This window comes from Tachyglossus aculeatus, chromosome 15, assembly GCF_015852505.1.
Source record: "Tachyglossus aculeatus isolate mTacAcu1 chromosome 15, mTacAcu1.pri, whole genome shotgun sequence".
NCBI classification, from domain to species: domain Eukaryota; kingdom Metazoa; phylum Chordata; class Mammalia; order Monotremata; family Tachyglossidae; genus Tachyglossus; species Tachyglossus aculeatus.
The window spans coordinates 5283719-5302078 of NC_052080.1; the positions used below are offsets into that span (position 1 = coordinate 5283719).

The 18360-nt window shown below is 44.6% G+C and overlaps 1 protein-coding gene across 4 annotated transcripts in view; it reads right to left on the bottom strand.

Moving 5' to 3' along the window:
• The window catches only part of CDKL5 (cyclin dependent kinase like 5), a 160813-nt gene that overhangs the window by 111721 nt on the left and 30732 nt on the right, over positions 1-18360 (bottom strand). For 2 of the 4 annotated variants that reach the window (XM_038757032.1, XM_038757034.1), the window contains exons 2-3: positions 9990-10223; positions 7156-7190 (exon numbers count right to left, since the gene is read on the bottom strand). In XM_038757032.1, the coding sequence (XP_038612960.1) occupies positions 7156-7190; positions 9990-10053 (99 nt within the window). In that variant the 5' untranslated portion in view covers positions 10054-10223. Of the gene's footprint in view, positions 1-7155; positions 7191-9989; positions 10224-12116; positions 12140-18360 lie in introns of those variants that run through there. The other 2 variants (XM_038757033.1, XM_038757035.1) reach the window with 2 other exon arrangements.

Here is an 18360-nt window from a genome sequence, read left to right on the forward strand (position 1 = left end):
ATTACTCTATTTATTTTACTTATAGATATTTATTCTGTTTATTTTATTTTGTTAATATGTTTTGTTTTGTTGTCTATCTCCCCCTTCTAGACCGTGAGCCGACTGTTGGGTAGGGACCGTCTCTATATGTTGCCAACTTGGACTTACCAAGCACTTAGTCCAGTGCTCTGCACACAGTAAGCGCTCAATAAATACGACTGAATGAATGAATGAATGTACGTATTTATTACTCTATTTATTTTACTTGCACATATTTATTCTATTTATTTTATTTTAATATGTTTTGTTTTGTTGTCTGTCTCCCCCTTCTAGACTGTGAGCCCGCTGCTGGGTAGGGACCGTCTCTATATGTTGCCAACTTGGACTTCCCAAGCACTTAGTACAGTGCTCTGCACACAGTAAGCGCTCAATAAATACGATTGAATGAATGAATGGTAAGCACTGAATAAATGCCATTATTATTATTATTATTATTATTTCCCTTGTCCCTTGTGAGAAGCAGCATGGCTTAGTGGCAGGAGCCCGGGCTTGGGATTCAGAGGACAAGGGTTCTAATCCCGGCTCCGCTATTTGCTCTGTGACCTTGGACAAGCCACTTAAGTTCTCTGGGCCTCAGTTACCTCATCTGGAAAATGGGGATTAAGACAGTGAGCTCCATGTGGGACAACCTGATTACCTTGTATTTACCCCAGCGCTTAGAACAGTGCTTAGAACAGCACATGGTAAGCACTTAAATACCATTCATTCATTCATTCAATCATATTTATTGAGCGCTTACTGTGTGCAGAGCACTGTACTAAGCGCTTGGGAAGTACAAGTTGGCAACATCTAAAGATGGTCTACCATCTAAAGATGGTAAATACCATCACTGTTATTATTATTATTGTCTTTTATGTTGGCTTTACTGCCTCCACCTTCCTTATGTGTCTGTTACTTGTTCCCTCTCCTCTCGCTTAGAATATGAGCCTTTTTGAAAGCCAGGGCCATTCAGTCAGTCAGTCAGTCATATTTACTGAGTGCTTACTGGGTGCTGAGCACTGTACTAAGCGCTTGGGGGAGAATATAACAATAAACTGACACGCTCTCTCCCCACACTGAGTTTACAGTCTAGAGGGGGAGACAGACATTAATATAAAAGAATGACAGAAATGTACATAGTGCTGTGGGGCTGGGAGGGGGGAGGAATAAAGAGAGCTACTGCTACCACTACTACTACTACTACTATTACTATGATAACAATAATAATAATGGCATTTATTAAGTGCTTACTATGTGCAAAGCACTGTCCTAAGCTCTGGGAAGGTTACAAGGTGATCAGGTTGTCCCACGGGGGGCTCACAGTCTTAATCCCCATTTAACAGATGAGGTAACTGAGGCACAGAGAAGTTATGCGACTTGCCCAGAGTCACACAGCTGACAAATTTGAACCCGTGACCTCTGACTCCAAAGCCCATGCTCCTTTCCACTGAGCCATGCTGCTTCTCGTGTTACTCGTATTACTAGTGTTAGTATTACTACTACTGCTACAATTACTACCGTTAAGCCTGGCTTGGTTTCTTGCTTTAGGAAGTGGTCAAAATCTTCAAGCCCTTATCTGCTGCAGCAAATGTTCATGGAGAAACTGAGAAGCCATGTGGCCTAATGGAGAGGGCACATATTTTTCCCAGTGCTTAGTACAGTACTCCCCACGAGGTAAATGCCTAATAAATACGAATACTGTGAACAATCAGCATGGCTTAGTGGAAAGAGCAGCATGAGCTTGGGAGTCAGAAGTTGTGGGTTCAAATCCCGGCTCCGCCACTTGTCAGCTGGGTGACTATGGGCAAGTCGCTTCACTTCTCTGTTACCTCATCTCTAAACTGTGGATCAAGACTGTGAGCCCCACGTGGGACAACCTGATAACCTTGTATCTCCCCCAGTACTTAAAACAGTGCTTGGCACATAGTAAGCGCTTTACAAGTACCATCATTATTATTATTATTACTAGTCGAACAGTGCTTGGCACATAGTAAGTGCTTAACAAGCAACATCATCACTATTATTATTATTACTAATAGGCTGTGAGCTGTGCCCTCTAGACTGTGATTTCGTTCTGAGCAGGAATGTGTCTGTTGCTATACTGTACTCTTCCAAGTGCTTAATACAGTGCGGTGTGCACAGTAAGCGCTCAAAAAATATGACTGAATGATGGAATAAATGAATAGTATCACCACCATCTCCTCACCGATCCTAAATTTAACTTTGAGTCTTCCAGAATACCGGGTTTAGAAAAGAAACTCAGTCCAGAATTCTCTGGGTCACCTCTGAAACCGCAAGAGTGAGGTCCACACTGGGATTTTTAAAAACACTTTCAACGGTCAATTCATAAAGAAATGGGATTTCTTTAAGGGATGCTCAATTGGTTTCATTTTAACATGGTAAGAGATTATTATAACAATCTCTTCAAATTTAGCCTGTGACATTCGTTCACTCATTCATTCATTCACCTCCTCCAGGAGGCCTTCCCAGACTGAGCCCCTTCCTTCCTCTCCCCCTCGTCCCCCTCTCCATCCCCCCATCTTACCTCCTTCCCTTCCCCATAGCACCTGTATATATGTATATATGGTTGTACATACTTATTACTCTATTTATTTATTTATTTATGTATTTTACTTGTACATTTCTATCCTATTTATTTTATTTTGTTGGTATGTTTGGTTCTGTTCTCTGTCTCCCCCTTTTAGACTGTGAGCCCACTGTTGGGTAGGGACTGTCTCTATGTGTTGCCAATTTGTACTTCCCAAGCGCTTAGTACAGTGCTCTGCACATAGTAAGCACTCAATAAATACGATTGATTGATTTATTGATTGATTCAATCGTAAACACAGAGCACTGTACTAAGTGCACGGGAAAGTACAATACAGCAATAAAGTGATAATTCCTGCCCACAACAAGCTCACAGTCTGAGGGCGAGGGAACAGACATCAATACAAAATAAACATCGATCTAAATAAATAAAATTACAGATATATTCGTAAGTGCTGTGGGGTGGGGAGAGGCAGAAAGAGAAAAAGGAGCAAGACAGGGCGACGCAGAAGGGAGTGGGAGATGAGGAAAAGTGGGGCGGGAAGGCCTCTTGGAGGAGAGGGGCTTTCGAAAAGGCTTTGAAAGGGGGAGAGTCCTTGTCTGGGAGACTTGAGGAGGGAGGGCGTTCAGACCAGAGGCAAGATTGGGCCAGGGGTAGGTGGGGAGACAGGCGAGATGGAGGCCCAGTGAGACGGTTAGCACCAAAGGAGCAAAGTGTGCAGGCTGGGTTGCAGAGGAGCCTGTTTGTCCCCTTTCAAAGCGATCCCAAACTACTGACCTTTGGGGTTCAAGTCCCAAACGATTCCTGAATCCTGAGAAATATTCCTCAATAAAATGTCAGTCCCAGAGAAAAGGGATGGGGTTTTCTGGCCAGAGTTGGGACAGCTCCTTACAAACCCATCCCTGGTTTTTTCCAAGGCTTCTGCAGAAGAAGAAGCTCTTGTTCTGACGGTGATCACCTTGGAAATCTAACCACCCTTAATTAACTTCTCAAGAACTGAAACAGTTCCCACCTCTTCTTGAAGGTGAGATTTTTGACATGTAGGCCTCCTCAAATTTCTCTTCAGAAAAGTCGGTGATTTATATAAACCTCCAACCTTTGGTAATATTAGGAAATTCAAGAACTGGATTAAGTTGAGAGGTCTGAAACCAGGTTGAACACGAAAACTCCCCATCCAAGAAAACAACACAGAACAAAGGAATACACCTGAAATCTGGCATTGGGGAGAGGGCGGAGTGTAAGGGGATGGAGACGGATAATCAGCCAACTGCATTTTTTTTTATGGCATTTATTAAGCGCTTACTATGTGCAAAGCACTGTTCTAAGTGCTATTTGAGCACTTACTGTTGTAGAGATCACTGTACTAAGCACTTTGTAAAGTACAATACCACAAAACTGGTAGACACAACGAGTTTACAAGCAGTACGGTGTAATGATACAGCAATGGCCTGGGAGCCAAAGGTCACAGGTTCTAATCCTGGCTCCGCCACTTGTCTGCTGCGTGATCTTAGACAAGTCACTTCACTTCTCTGTGCCTCAGTTACCCCGTCTGTAAAATGGGGATTGAGACCGTGAGCCCCAAGTGGGACGGGGACTGTGTCCAACCTGAACAGGTTGTATCCACCCCACTGCACAGTACAGTGCCTGGCATATAGCAAGCGCTTAACAAGTACCATCAATCAATCAATCAATCGTATTTATTGAGCGCTTACTGTGTGCAGAGAACTGTACTAAGCGCTTGGGAAGTACAAGTTGGCAACATATAGAGACGGTCCCTACCCACCATCATTACTATTATTATTATTATCGGGGGGGGAGGCACCCATTAATAAATTACTGCTATGTTCATAAGTGCTCTGGGGCTGAGGGAGGGGTGAATAAAGCACGCAAATCCAATTGCAAGGGTGACGGCGAAGGGAGAGGGAGAAGAGTGGAAAAATTGGAAAAGCCAAACCCACTTCTGCGACGGGGTCACAGCATAAATTGCACCTGACAGGTGAAATGGATAAGCGCTTAGTACAGTGCTCTGCACATAGTAAGCGCTCAATAAATACGATTGATGATGAAATGGATCCAAGCGTTCGAATCCCGTGACTTGGACTGATACCCAGGCAGACCCCAGATGCTGTACTTGGTAACATAAGCTGCATATTGAGACGGAAATTCTGGAACTTAGCAACTGAGCCCACGTGAAAGAAACCCCCCCCCGCTCAGATCTGGAGGCTTCTTTTTTTCCTTATTAGTCACATTTACAATCTTGAGTCTGAAATCATTTCGAACACGCAGTTTAGCCCTTCAACGGTATAGCTTCAACATACGCCACGTTATACCTAATGAGTTCGCACTGGGCACATTTCTCAGGCGGCAGCTGCGGAAATTCCACATAACTTGCCTGAACAATCTCTTGCTACTACCGCAGTGAAACAGCCAGCTAATTTGATTAATTTCAAGCTTGTAAGGGAAATTAAGACAGCCAGGAAATACACAGTACTATTCCCTCTTTTTTTCCCCCCCCAGTTTGGACTTTTATCAACAGGATTATGCCAGTTAGCAGGTTGAGACAAGAAATCCTTAATCAAAAGCCTGCTGTCTATAAATATTTGTGTAGAGCTGTAACTGAAATAAATCTTTCACTGCCCCCGGCCCCTTATTTACGGTATTTGTTAAGTACTCACTATGTCCCGGGCCGGTATTAAGCACTGGGGTAGATATCAGTTAATCATGTCGGACGCAATCCGCATCCCACGCGGGGTTTACGGTCTTAATCCCCATTTTTTACAAATGATGTAACTGAGGCCCAGGGAAGTTAAGTGACTTGCCCAAAGTGATGCAGAAAATAAGGACTTTTCTGAAAAGGTAACTCCCAATCTTATTAATAACGATCATAACTGTCATTACTACTGCTATCGTTATTGTGGTATTTGTTAAGGAAGGCAAATAGGGCAAGTGAGTGATTTGAGTAGGGCTTTGAAGATGTGGGAAATGGTGGTCTGTCGGACTTCTGGGCCTGAGGGAGGAGATGGCCGAGGTGTTGGCGGCGAGAAAGACAAGATCGCGGTACAGAGAGTAGGATGGAATTAGAGGAGCCAAATAAATATTCTATTTATTTTATTTTCTTAATATGTTTTGTTTTGTTGTCTGTCTCCCCCTTCTAGACTGTGAGCCCGCTGTTGGGTAGGGACCGTCTCTATATATTGCCAACTTGTACTTCCGAAGCGCTTAGTCCAGTGCGCTGCACACAGTAAGCGCTCAATAAATACGACTGAATGAATGAATGAACGTGGCAAAGCTGGGATTAGAACCCACGTCCTACTGATTCCCAGGCCCGTGTTCTTCTTATTCTTTTCCTTTTTCCCCTGCTGTCTCCAACCCATCTTGCATAATGGACAGAGCAATCAATCAATTTATTGAGCGCTTACTGTGTGCAGAGCACTGTACTAAGCGATTGGGAAGTCCAAGTTGGCAACATCTAGAGACGGTCCCTACCCAACAGTGGGCTCACAGTCTAGAAGGGGGAGACAGAGAACAAAGCAAAACATATTAACAAAATAAAATAAATACAATAGATATGTACAAGTAAAATAAATAGAGTAACAAATACGTACAAACATATATACAGGTGCTGTGGGGAAGGGAAGGAGGTAAGGCGGGGGGGTGGGGAGGGGGAGGAGGGGGAGCACTGTCTTGAGAGTCAGAAGATCATGGGTTCTAATCCTGTCTTGGCCACTTGTCTGCTCTGTGACCTTGGGCAAGTCACTTTACTTCTCTGTGCTTCCCTCCCTCTGCCCCTCCGCCAAGCTCGCTCTCTTCCTCCCTTCAAGGCCCTGCTGAGAGCTCACCTCCTCCAGGAGGCCTTCCCAGACTGAGCCCCTTCCTTCCTCTCCCCCTCGTCCCCCTCTCCATCCCCCCATCTTACCTCCTTCCCTTCCCCACAGCACCTGTATATATGTATATATGGTTGTACATATTTATTACTCTATTTATTTATTTATTTATTTCACTTGTACATTTCTATCCTATTTATTTTATTTTGTTGGTATGTTTGGTTCTGTTTTCTGTCTCCCCCTTTTAGACTGTGAGCCCACTGTTGGGTAGGGACTGTCTCTATGTGTTGCCAATTTGTACTTCCCAAGCGCTTAGTACAGTGCTCTGCACATAGTAAGCGCTCAATAAATACGATTGATTGATTGATTCAGTTAGCTCATCTGTAAAATGGGGACTGAGACTGTGAGCCCGATGGGGGACAGGGATTGCGTCCAACCCGATTTGCTGGTACCCACCCCAGCACAGAGTAAGCGTTTAACAAATGCCACAGTTATTATTATCTTGGGCACGGCCTTTCGCTGGTATGACATTTCTCCCAAAAAGTGCATAATCAAAAATGACTCCCTAAACCAGATAACTCTGCTCCAGAACCTGACAAATCCTTCTCCCTTGCCTTTTATCTTACTTTGCCGCTTCAATGCTTTATAATCTATTGACTCTCATGATCATCTTCAACAATACCCTAAGTGCCCACACATTTATAGCACTTGGCTGGGTTCTAGGTTTAATACCTGAATAGGTTCGAATCGTAACAGTGCACTTACCTTGTGCCTGCATTTTAAAACAACCCCATACGCTCCTGCAATAGAATTGAAAGATGCGCATAAGTATTTAAACTCCAATTTCAAAGGCTGCAAACTGTCATTTAAATGCCCCTGAGCAATGAATAACCTTTCTTCATACTGAAAAATCAAAACTATCATGACCCTGCAGCTCAGCAACAAACTACATGAAAACAACGTTAATTACTCTCGGCTAAAGGCAGTTTCAAGCACTTTAAGAAAAACTAAATAATGTCACTGTGATGAAGGACGGCTTTGCAAATGCTCAGTTTTATAATGCAGAGACTGGTTAAGGCTCTGCGTTTCATCCAGGTAAACATGTCTTCTTGGAAGAACATTCCCTCATCCCCTATCCAAAACTTAGAGCGAAAACATGAGTGAATGGAAGAAATACAAATAGCTTTAATTCTATTTGTTCTGACCGTTTTGACACCTGTCTACATGTTTTGTTCTGTTGTCTGTCTCCCCCTTCTAGACTGTGAGCCCGCTGTTGGGTAGGGACCATCTCTATATGTTCCCGACTTGTACTTCCCAAACGCTTAGTCCAGTGCTCTGCACACACAGTAGGCGCTCAATAAATACGATTGAATGAATTACATACTCAATGACCCCTGAAGCTAACTTGACCACCAAGCTTAAGTGCCCTGCGGGGCTTCATGAAAATCTCAAATGGTATCTTTCGTTCATTTTTTCAAGGTCTGGAGAAGCCCTCTGCAGCATGCTGTCGTGGATATAACACGAGCCTGGGACTCGGAAGGTCATGGGTTCTAATCCTGACTCCAGCACCTGCCTGCCGTGTGACCTGGGGCGAGTCACTTCAATTCTCTGGCCCTCAGTTACCTCAGCTGTAGAAAGGGGATTGAGCCTGTGAGCCCCACGTGGGACAGGGACTGTGTCCAACCCGATATGCTCGTATCCACCCAGAGCTTAGCATGGTGCTTAACAAATACCATAATCATCATTATTATTATTATTATTATTATTAATAATAATAATAATTGTCTCCCAGGGACAATTTGTTCACTGGGGTACAGAGAACAGTTGCTTTGTGGGAGTTTTTTGGACTCTTGTGGGCTCCTTAATAATAATACTATTAACAATAAGCCCTTAGAACAGTGCTTTGCTTAGAATAGTAAGCACTCAATAAAAACTAACGAATGAATGAACAATAATGATGGTATTTGCTATCCGCTTACTACGTGTCAAGCACCGTTCGAAGCGCAAGAGCAGATACAAGTCAATCAAAGAACAGAGTAGAATAGAATAGAGAAGCAGCATGGTTCAGTGGACAGGGCATGGGCTTTGGAGTCAGAGGCCATGGGTTCAAATCCCAGCTCCTCCAATTGTCAGCTGTGTGACTTTGGGCAAGTCGCTTCCCTTCTCTGTGCCTCAGTTCCCTCATCTGTAAAATGGGGATGAAGACTGTGAGCCCCCCGTGGGACAACCTGATCAGCTTACAACCTCTCCAGCCCCTAGAAAAGTGCTTTGCACATAGTCAGTGAGTGAGTAAATTATTATTAATCAGGTTGGACACAGTCCCTGTCCAACATGGGGCTCACACTCTCATCCCCATTTTATGGATGAGATAACTGAAGCACAGAGGAGTGAAGTGACTTGCCCAAGGCCACACAGCGGAGGAGCTGGGATGAGAACCCAGGTTCTTGTGATGCCCAGGTCTGTACTCTATCCACTAGGCCACGTTGCTTTTCTAAGAGATTGGAAGAAGCTGGATTGCAGGGGAGTTCGTCCATAGGTAGGCCCGACTAATAAAAATAATAATAATAATAATAATGGCATTTATTAAGCGCTTACTATGTGGAAAGCACTGTTCTAAGCGCTGGGGAGGTTACAAGGTGATCAGGTTGTCCCACGTGGGGCTCACAGTCAACCCCATTTTACAGATGAGGTAACTGAGGCACAGAGAAGTTAAGTGACTTGCCTGAAGTCACACAGCTGACAAGGGGCGGAGCCGGGATTTGAACCCATGACCTCTGACTCCAAAGCCCGTGCTCTTTCCACTGAGCCACACTGCTTCGATAGTGATTAATTGCAGAACTGACTGGACGCAGGGATAGGGGGCCTTCCCAGATAGAGATAAACACATAGCTGGGGTGGAGGGCAGCTCTGGTTTTGCCCAAAAGCCGCCTCCGGGGAAAAGCCGTAAGGGGCTCGACGAGACCATCTTTTACGCCCATCCGGGCAGGCCCTTATTCAAGTGGCTGTGCTCCTACATGTTGGTCGGGATTCTGGGAATCCTGGGAGGGAAGGGAGAGAACTTCTGCCCCTTCCTCGCCTAGGTGGAGAACACTGCTCTCTCAGGAGCTCAACTGCACCGTAACTGACCCCTGAGGAGGTCGATCCACCCAAAATTGCAGACGCTTCCACTGCCAGGCGAAGATCTAACCCACTTCGCCGGCTCAAGAGGGAAAAAAAAAAAAAACTCCAGAGGAGGAGGACAGAGATTCCATGGAAAAGAATCTGGTTACACACCTTTGAGGGAATCAGGATTTGGACATCCTACTTATAAAAAATTACACTTCTCCCCGTGCCTATCTGACCTGGAAGGGTTGGGCAATTTTCTACACTTTTCCCACTCGAAAAAGAGATACGGTTTTTGGTCCATTTTATGTCAGTGCAGAGAGGTAATTTTTTTTTTCCCCAGTTAAGATTTAAATTTTTAAATCATATCTGTGATCTTGCCCATGGTGCTTCCAAACCGATTAAACATTCAACGGAGCCTGTTCCTGCCTCCCCAGGAAAGAAGAAGCAGATTTAGCCTCCTCGGAAATCTGGTTAATTCAAGAAAACCAACTTACCTTCACCTACAACCCCAAGGATCTCAAATTTATTCATCACATTACCAATGTTAGGAATCTTCATGAAGACAAACTCCTCTTGTGTTGAGAGCGCAGAACATGGCACAGATGAGGGTTTCCGAGAAAACTAGGCAGGAGGCAGGGGAGCAGGAAAGTTGTTGGAAGGAAGAAATCCACATCGGTTGATAGAAATTCTCACATGCTTGTCATAATTTTGAAGCATAAAAAGGCTCCCTGGAAAGACACAAAGAGCACAATTAAGAGCGGCGGATCTTAAATCACAGTTTGCTTGATTAAAAACAGCTCGTTCCAAAATAAGATGGTGGCGTGCCTCGTGATGTCGGTGGTAAATCAGGAAGAAGAATATGAAACTGTTTCGGGAATTCACACTCGGATTGTGAAGCAAGGATGCACCGGGTATAGCCACGGGTCACGCATGATACAAATTTAGGCACACTGTCCACTTTTGGAAGATGGGACTGCAGATTCTCCCACTCAGCTCGCCTCTAGACTGTAAGCTCCTTGTGGGTAGGGAATGTGTCTACCAACTCTTATATCGTAATCGCCCAAGCGCTTAGTACAGTGCTCTGCACAGAGTAAGCACTCAGGGAATACGACTGATTGATTGATGTGGTTGCAGCGTCACGGACATGGAGCTCAGCACAAACCGGGCAACCGTGACAGCAGCGGGTGAGGGGAAAAACGATCGCCCGCTCCTACCCGCCTCCCGTCAACCCGGAAAGACGGAGAAAAGCAGCCACAGCCCAGCACCATTGTGACAAAAAAACATCCGGAAGGCTGCGGTGGCTTCTGATTTGGTGGCCACTGTGGCTACCGCTGTGACTGTGGGCTCTGAATCACCTGACCGTGTGCTCCGCTAGCCAGAACGCCCAACTAACTGATCTTTGTTTTTGTCTTCAGCATCACCGATGGTGTTTATTGAGCGCTTAATTTGCAGAGCACTGTACTAAGCCCTTGGGAGAGTCCAATAAAACAGAGTTGGTAGACACGGACCCTACCCACGATGAAAGGATGTTGTGTTGGTGTTTTGTTTCTTCTCTCCTTTTGTATTTATCGCTGGTCCCCTCTCCCCTTTTTTATTTGTAGACTTTGGACTCCAAAGGTATTTCTTTCCCAGGGCTTAGCACAGCACTCTACACCAAGAAGGTGCTTCATAAAGAACACTTTTACTATTAGTCCACTCAGGCCTGGCTGCCTCTGTCCCCTATTCTCTAGTCAGCACCTTTTTTTTATGGTATTTGTTAAGCGCTTACTATATGCAAGGCACCGTCCTAAGCGCTGTGGTAGATACAAGCAAATCGGGTTGGACGCAGTCCTTGCTCCTCAGAGGGCTCACAGTCTCGATCCCCATTTTGCAGATGAGGTGACTGAAGCACAGAGAAGTGGAGTGACTCGTCTAAGGTCACGCGGCAGACAAGCGGCCTTTCCGTCGGCTGATCTGGTACCTTTCCGGCCCCTGTGGACGGCTTCCAGGGCACTGATCGCGGGAACTCTGCTCGGCCAGTGGTAGCAAAATCGGAAATAGCGACGGAGGCAGAGGGGACTACAGTAACTGCCATTTCCTTTCGTTTTCCCCGCTCCAGCCTCAGCTGCCCACTCCACGCTGACATTTATCTCGGTGATCGTCTGTTTCCGGGGTTAAGAGTGGGTTCCTCTATCCAGTGAACTCCTTCCCTCCACTTCTACCTTCCTCCATCCCTCTGGGTGTCCCTAGTCTACCTCCTTTTCCTGCCTCCTTGCACCCAACTCAACGTTCAATGCCGCCCTAAAGCTCCAGCCTCTTTTGAGTGCCAAAAAATGTCTGTAAGGCTAACGACATGAGCCCTACTCTATTTCATAATGAGCACCTGCAACAACTAAACCTCCAGTACCTTGAGCTCAGGGGGAAAATGGGTTTAGAAGAGGAAAAATATGGTGATTACATAAACGGGCAGGTGCCAGAGGAAGATATTTCAGCATCCCATCTCCATCTTGCGCAAACCATGGCCAAACTAAACAGTATTCGGCAAGATACCTTTCAGAGCTATTGCAACAAAATTAACGAAATAGATAAAACGCTGGGTTGGAACGGTGTGATGAAAAACAAATGGCAAAAATCATTTTAACCTGCACTTGCAGCTTTCATCTTGGAAGCTCTTGGAAAGAGACTACACTTTGAGAAGAACTCCACAGGTGGTTAGGAACCCAAGGCATTAAACGCGCACGTAGCTAGTGGACTGATGGCCAAACTCTGCTGGATTCTGCACGAACAAAATGGCAAAGTCTCATTATTATATCAGTGCGGTCGGAAGCTCGGCCGACGGCACGGTAGAGAAGGTGGAAAAATGAGGAGGAAAAATGAGAGGATCTCGGAAGAGAGTTTGACGTGGCAGGCTCACGTTCTAGATTGTGAGCCCACTGTTGGGAAGGGACCGTCTCTATATGTTGCCAACTTGTACTTCCCAAGCGCTTCGTACAGTGCTCTGCACACAGTAAGCGCTCAATAAATACGATTGAATGAATGAATGAATGAATGAACAAGAAAGTACAAAGAATTCTTAAGTGGTCTCGGCTTCCAGGGCTAAGAACACAAAATGATATTTGAAATTGCAGATAGTTTGGGCTCCCCTCTCCCCCCGCCCCATATCAAGCCCTTAAGAAATCCTTCTAAGTCTGCTTCAAAAACAAATACCCCCACACCACATTCCTTTTAGACTGTGAGCCCACTGTTGGGTAGGGACTGTCTCTATATGTTGCCAATTTGTACTTCCCAAGCGCTTAGTACAGTGCTCTGCCCATAGTAAGCGCTCAATAAATACGATTGATGATGATGATTCCCTGAGATATTGTAGCTTGAACTCCAAAAGACTTACTGGTACATTTATCTCAACAGCAAATTTACTTTTTCTTTACCCAAAGTAAGGGTAGGCTTCCGCCTGTGTTCCACGTAGCTAAAATACATTTTGGACAGATATTCAGGTTCACTCATTCAATATTATTTATCGATCGCTCACTTTGTGCAGGGCACTGTACTAAGTGCTTTGAAAGGTTACCCTAGACTCCCGTAAACCGCAAAGAAGAATCCCCACCCCTCGGCCTTGGCTTAGCCCTGGGTGGTTTCACAGAGTGACGGCTGGCAAACTCGGGGCCGTGCAGCGAAACGATTCCTTTAATCGGTCCGGCGAGCAGGGGGTTGGAGCAGGTGTTCTCGGGGATGGGAATGACCATGGCGAGCGGGAGATAGTTGGGGTGAGAGTGTAAGAAGCCGCGGGGCAGGATAATTACACACATGGGTAAGTGTTGGGGGACAGAACTGGTTGAAGAGGAGCAGGATAATGTTGGGGTGGTCGACCACATCTGATGTGCTTGGTCAGGAAGAAAAACCCGTCACACTGCTGGAGAACCTACTGTTCCAACCATGGAGCCTAAGTGGCATTCCAGATTTATGGCAGTCTCTGACGCTCCATTTTAAATTGGCAACTGGCAGGACCTCTCTCAAGAGCTTAGTGCAGTTGCTCAGTACACAGTAAGCGCTCAATAAACATGACTGACCGATAGAGTCAGTCCCTACCTACTGTTGGGTAGGGACTGTCTCTATATGTTGCCAATTTGTACTTCCCAAGTGCTTAGTACAGTGCTCTGCACACAGTAAGCGCTCAATAAATACGATTGATTGATTGATTGATAGAGAAATCCCAAAGGAGGAATTGCCCCAATCTACCTAAACCCCAAAGGCCATGCTACATAGGATACATATTGCTTCAGGACACATTTACCTTAGTCCATCAGTTGTACTGAGCACTTACTGTGCACAGAGCACTGTACTAAGCGCTTGGGAGAGTACAATAAAGAGTTGGGAGACTCGTTCCCTGTCCACAATGAGCTTACAAGCTAGAGGGGAAGAGAGACATTAATATCAAACCAAATCTGTCCCGTTTCTCCAGGGATCGGGTGAAGTGAACACAAACCCTCTGTTGTTCATTCGATTGTATTTATTGAGCGCTTATTGTGTGCAGAGCACTGTACTAAGCACTTGGGAAGTACAAGTCGGCAACATATAGAGACAGTCCCTGCTCAACAACAGGCTCATGGTCTAGACGGGGGAGACAGACAACAAAACAAAACACGTACACGGGTGTCAAAATCATCAGAAGCCCCATGTGTGCGAATGTATGCGTGAATGTGTGTGCACGCTGCATTTTACAAATTTTCATTCATGGCGATGGGGTGCCCTATTTAAATGAGAGCAGTAGCTCATTTTTGGCAGGGAACTTATCAACTCTGTTACACTGTACTCTCCCAAGGGCTTAGTACAGTGCTCTGCACAGAGTAAGCACTCAATAAATACCACCGATTCACTAGAAAACAGCCCACTGATTAGAAAACAACCCAATTAGAGTTATGTGTTTGTTGAACAATGCCACTCTCTCGGAAAATGCGGCGGTGTTGGCAGAAAAGGAATGCTCAAAGAAAGGGGATTTCATCAGAGGCGTTTATCTAGCACTTTTGAAACCTAAATAGCAATTGTTATCACCAAAGCAGTATTTGTTGTGGAAGTACCCAAGTAATTTATAGAATGTGATCAACATTTCTCCATTACAAAGGCTCTGCGATGCCGCCCTTCATCCTATCACTTTGTTTTTAAGCAAGGAAGGAAGCCACAAAGGTAATGCTGAGCTATCTTAAAAGACTCCGGGGCAGATAGACATATAGAGTTTCCAAAAGGCTTTTAAGCTAAATTGCTTAGGATCCCTTACTGCAGCTGCAGCCCACGAAGATTGGGATCCTGGAAATTAGGAGCAGAAAATACCCGACTCTTCACGGGTGAAGCTGGGCTGGAGCACCTCCATTTAACCCAAAATACCTGAATATGGGGCAATCAATCTCTATTTGAGACGCAGTGTGGCTCAGTGGAAAAGAGCGTGGGATTTGGAGTTAGAGGTCATGGATTCAAATCCCAGCTCCGCCACTTGTCAGCTGTGTGACTCTGGGCAAGTCACTTAATTTCTCTGGGCCTCAGTTACCTCATCTGGAAAATGGGGATTAAGACTGTGCGCCCCCCGTGGGACAACCTGATCACCTTGTAACCTCCCCAGCGCTTAGAACAGTGCTTGGCACATAGTAAGTGCTTAATAAATGCCATCATCATCATTATCATTATTATTTTACAGATCAATCAATCAATCGTATTAATTGAGCGCTTACTGTGTGCAGAGCACTGTCCTGAGCGCTTGGGAAGTACAAGTTGGCAACATATAGATGAGGAAACTGATGGTGATGTAGGCCTCATTCTTTTTACCTGGGGAAGATTTTGCTGAGAAATGGGTTTTGAGTGGAGTTTTGGATTTTCTAAAAACGGGATTTCTTAAGCGTTTACTGTGTGCCAGGCACAGTACTGAGAACTGGGGTACATACGAGCTAATCAAGCTGGACACAGTCCATGTCCCACATGGGGCTCACTGTCTTCCTCCCCTTGATTACAGATGAGGTAACTGCGGCACAGAGAAATGAAGTGATTCGCCCAAGGACTCAAAACAGATGAGTGGCAGATGCTAGATTAGAACCCAAGCCCTTGACACTCCCAGATTCATTTTCTAACTACTAGACCTGGCTGCTCCCCTTGGTGTTTCAAAGGGGGTGAGAAACAGAACCCACAAATGGAAAGTGAAAAGGAGGTGGTCTGCACAAGGGGTTATTTGAGCAAGAGCCCGAGAATGGAACGACAAAATGAACGGAAAAATGGTCTGCAGAAGAGTAGCACTAATTGAGAAAGGAACTGAGGTCGAACTGGTTTACTGATGAGATCCAAGGCACAGGCTGGCCTTCAATTCCTGTTGATTGTGCTTCCCTGAAAGTTGCTCTGTTGTGATCACTAAAGTGGGAAAAAAAGGGGAAGAAGAGCAAAATGCTCCTATATCATAGGGAACTTGTTCAATGGCTTGATACTTAAAGTAGAGAAGAACAGAAAGATTGCCCTTGCAGTGAAGCAAAGTTGGCAATAAATTCAAATGCCTTACTGCAGCTGCAGCCCATGAAGATTGGGATCCTGGAAATTAGGAGCAGAAAATACCTGACTCTTCAAGGGTGAAGCTGGGCTGGAACACCTCCATTTAACCCAAAATACCTGAATATGGGGCAATGAATCTCTATTAAACCCATCTTAAAGTATTTTACCATTTCATTAAACACACACATTAATTTCTTCCTATTACTAAAATTACACCAAGTCACCTAATTAAATTGTGGCCAACACAGAAGGGAGAAGGGGCTCTGATAAGTGTTTACCTGAGTGTTTCACAAGTTGCAGCTAATAATCTCTTAACAGTGGAAACAGATCTCAAGACAAATCAGACCTTAAAATATACTATTCTTTCCAGGTGTCTCAAACCAAATCTTTTTCAGATCTTGCTCCTTTGATGTTGCCCAGAAACTTTAATGAATGCCCAAGGTAACCCAGCAGCAAGAATCAATTTCCTGACCTGATTTGGAATTATATAAGGTTCCCATCGGGACTGTGAACAACCAAATCTGTCTCCCCTTTTTAGACGGCCAAACAGGTTCATCCTTAAAGGATCTGCTCTTTCGGACCGCCGTCTTTCAGAACTATGCCGGCCCAGTTTTTATGATACTGGAAAATATTTTAATTGCCTGCCAGTCGGCTTATTCACTCGGGTCCCCAAAATACTGTTTTTCAAGGAAAAGTTTTCTCCAATTCGATCTCTGACACGGAATATTCAAGACAATAAATTAAAAGTCTAAAAAACGGTGCTCGGAAATCTAATTGAAATCAGGATGCCATGGACCTCAGAAAATTTCTACTTGAAGATGTGTGCGCTCACAATTTCCATATCCCCAGAGTCCAAGTTGATTGTACAAACATGCCCACGATCCAATTTCTCTACATAAAATGACTTTAATTTATTAACGTTCTCATAATGAATAAGGACGGTGTCACCTAACCCCATTGAGAAGTCCCGTTGGGTCCCTGACAAAAAAAAAATAAAATAAATGAGCACCTTTGCTTCACAAAGCTCATCTTGGGCTCCATCAGATGTCTAGACTTGTATGGGTTCCCAAGATCACTTGACAGTGTAAAGAAATTTATTTCGTCCTAGACCATTAACCCTTTCTTAAAGGATCAAGATTTAGTCTCTTTCTGACAACTTATTTTTTTTAATAAATATAAGGTTAGACCAGTCCCTGTCCCACATGGGGTTCACAGTCTTAATAAATAGGAATAGGAATAAAGACTGTGAGCCCCACGTGGGACAATCTGATCACCTTGTAACCTCCTCAGTGCTTAGAACAGTGCTTTGCACATAGTAAGCGCTTAATAAATGCCATCATTATTATTATGTCTGCTGTGTGACAAGCCACTTGGGCAATATAATATATATTAATATATATATTAATATAATATAATAATATAATAACCAAAACCAACAAACGAGGCAACAAATGAAACATGATAAAAGATGATAGGAACCTTATTCATGACATCTGGATATGTGAAGAGAGAGCTTTTTTTCCCTTTTGTGTAAAAATGAAAATGCAGATGAAAATACCACTAATTACAGTTTTTATTAAGCACTTAAATGCCAAGCACTAGGCTACCTGCTGGTGCAAATACAAAATAATCTCATTAGACACAGTTCCTCCTGCCCCCACCCGCAGAGAGCACAAGCTGAGAACAAGAGAGGCCGGGTATCTTAACCCCATGTTTTAGATTAGTAAACTGAGGCATGCAGATTCATTCATTCATTCAATCGTATTTATTGAGTGCTTCCTGTGTGCACAGCACTGTACTGGGAAGTACAAGTTGGCAATGTTGGGTGACTTGCCAAGAACTCCCCCTTTTAGACTGTGAGCCCACTGTTGTTAGGGACTGTCTCTCTATGTTGCCAATTTGTACTTCCCAAGCGCTTAGTACAGTGCTCTGCACATAGTAAGCGCTCAATAAATACGATTGATGATGATAACCCAGGACGTTAGTGACGAAACCGGAATTGGAACCTGGGTCCCTTGACTAGGGGATGGGTCTGTTATACTGTTGTACTGAACTCTCCCAAGCGCTTAGTACAGTGATCTGCACACAGTAAGCGCTCAATGAATACGACTGACTGAGTGACTTCCAATCCATTGCTCTTTCCCACTGGGCAATGTGGGCTAGTTGGGCCATTTCTCTGATACTTACGCAGACCACGAAAATTTGAAGGGGTTACAAATAAGTTGCTCACTGATACGACAAACTAGCTACAGCTCCTCTCTCTGCTTTCCCCTCTCATCATCATCATCATCAATCATATTTATTGAGCGCTTACTGTGTGCAGAGCACTGTACTAAGCGCTTGGGAAGTACAATTTGGCAACAC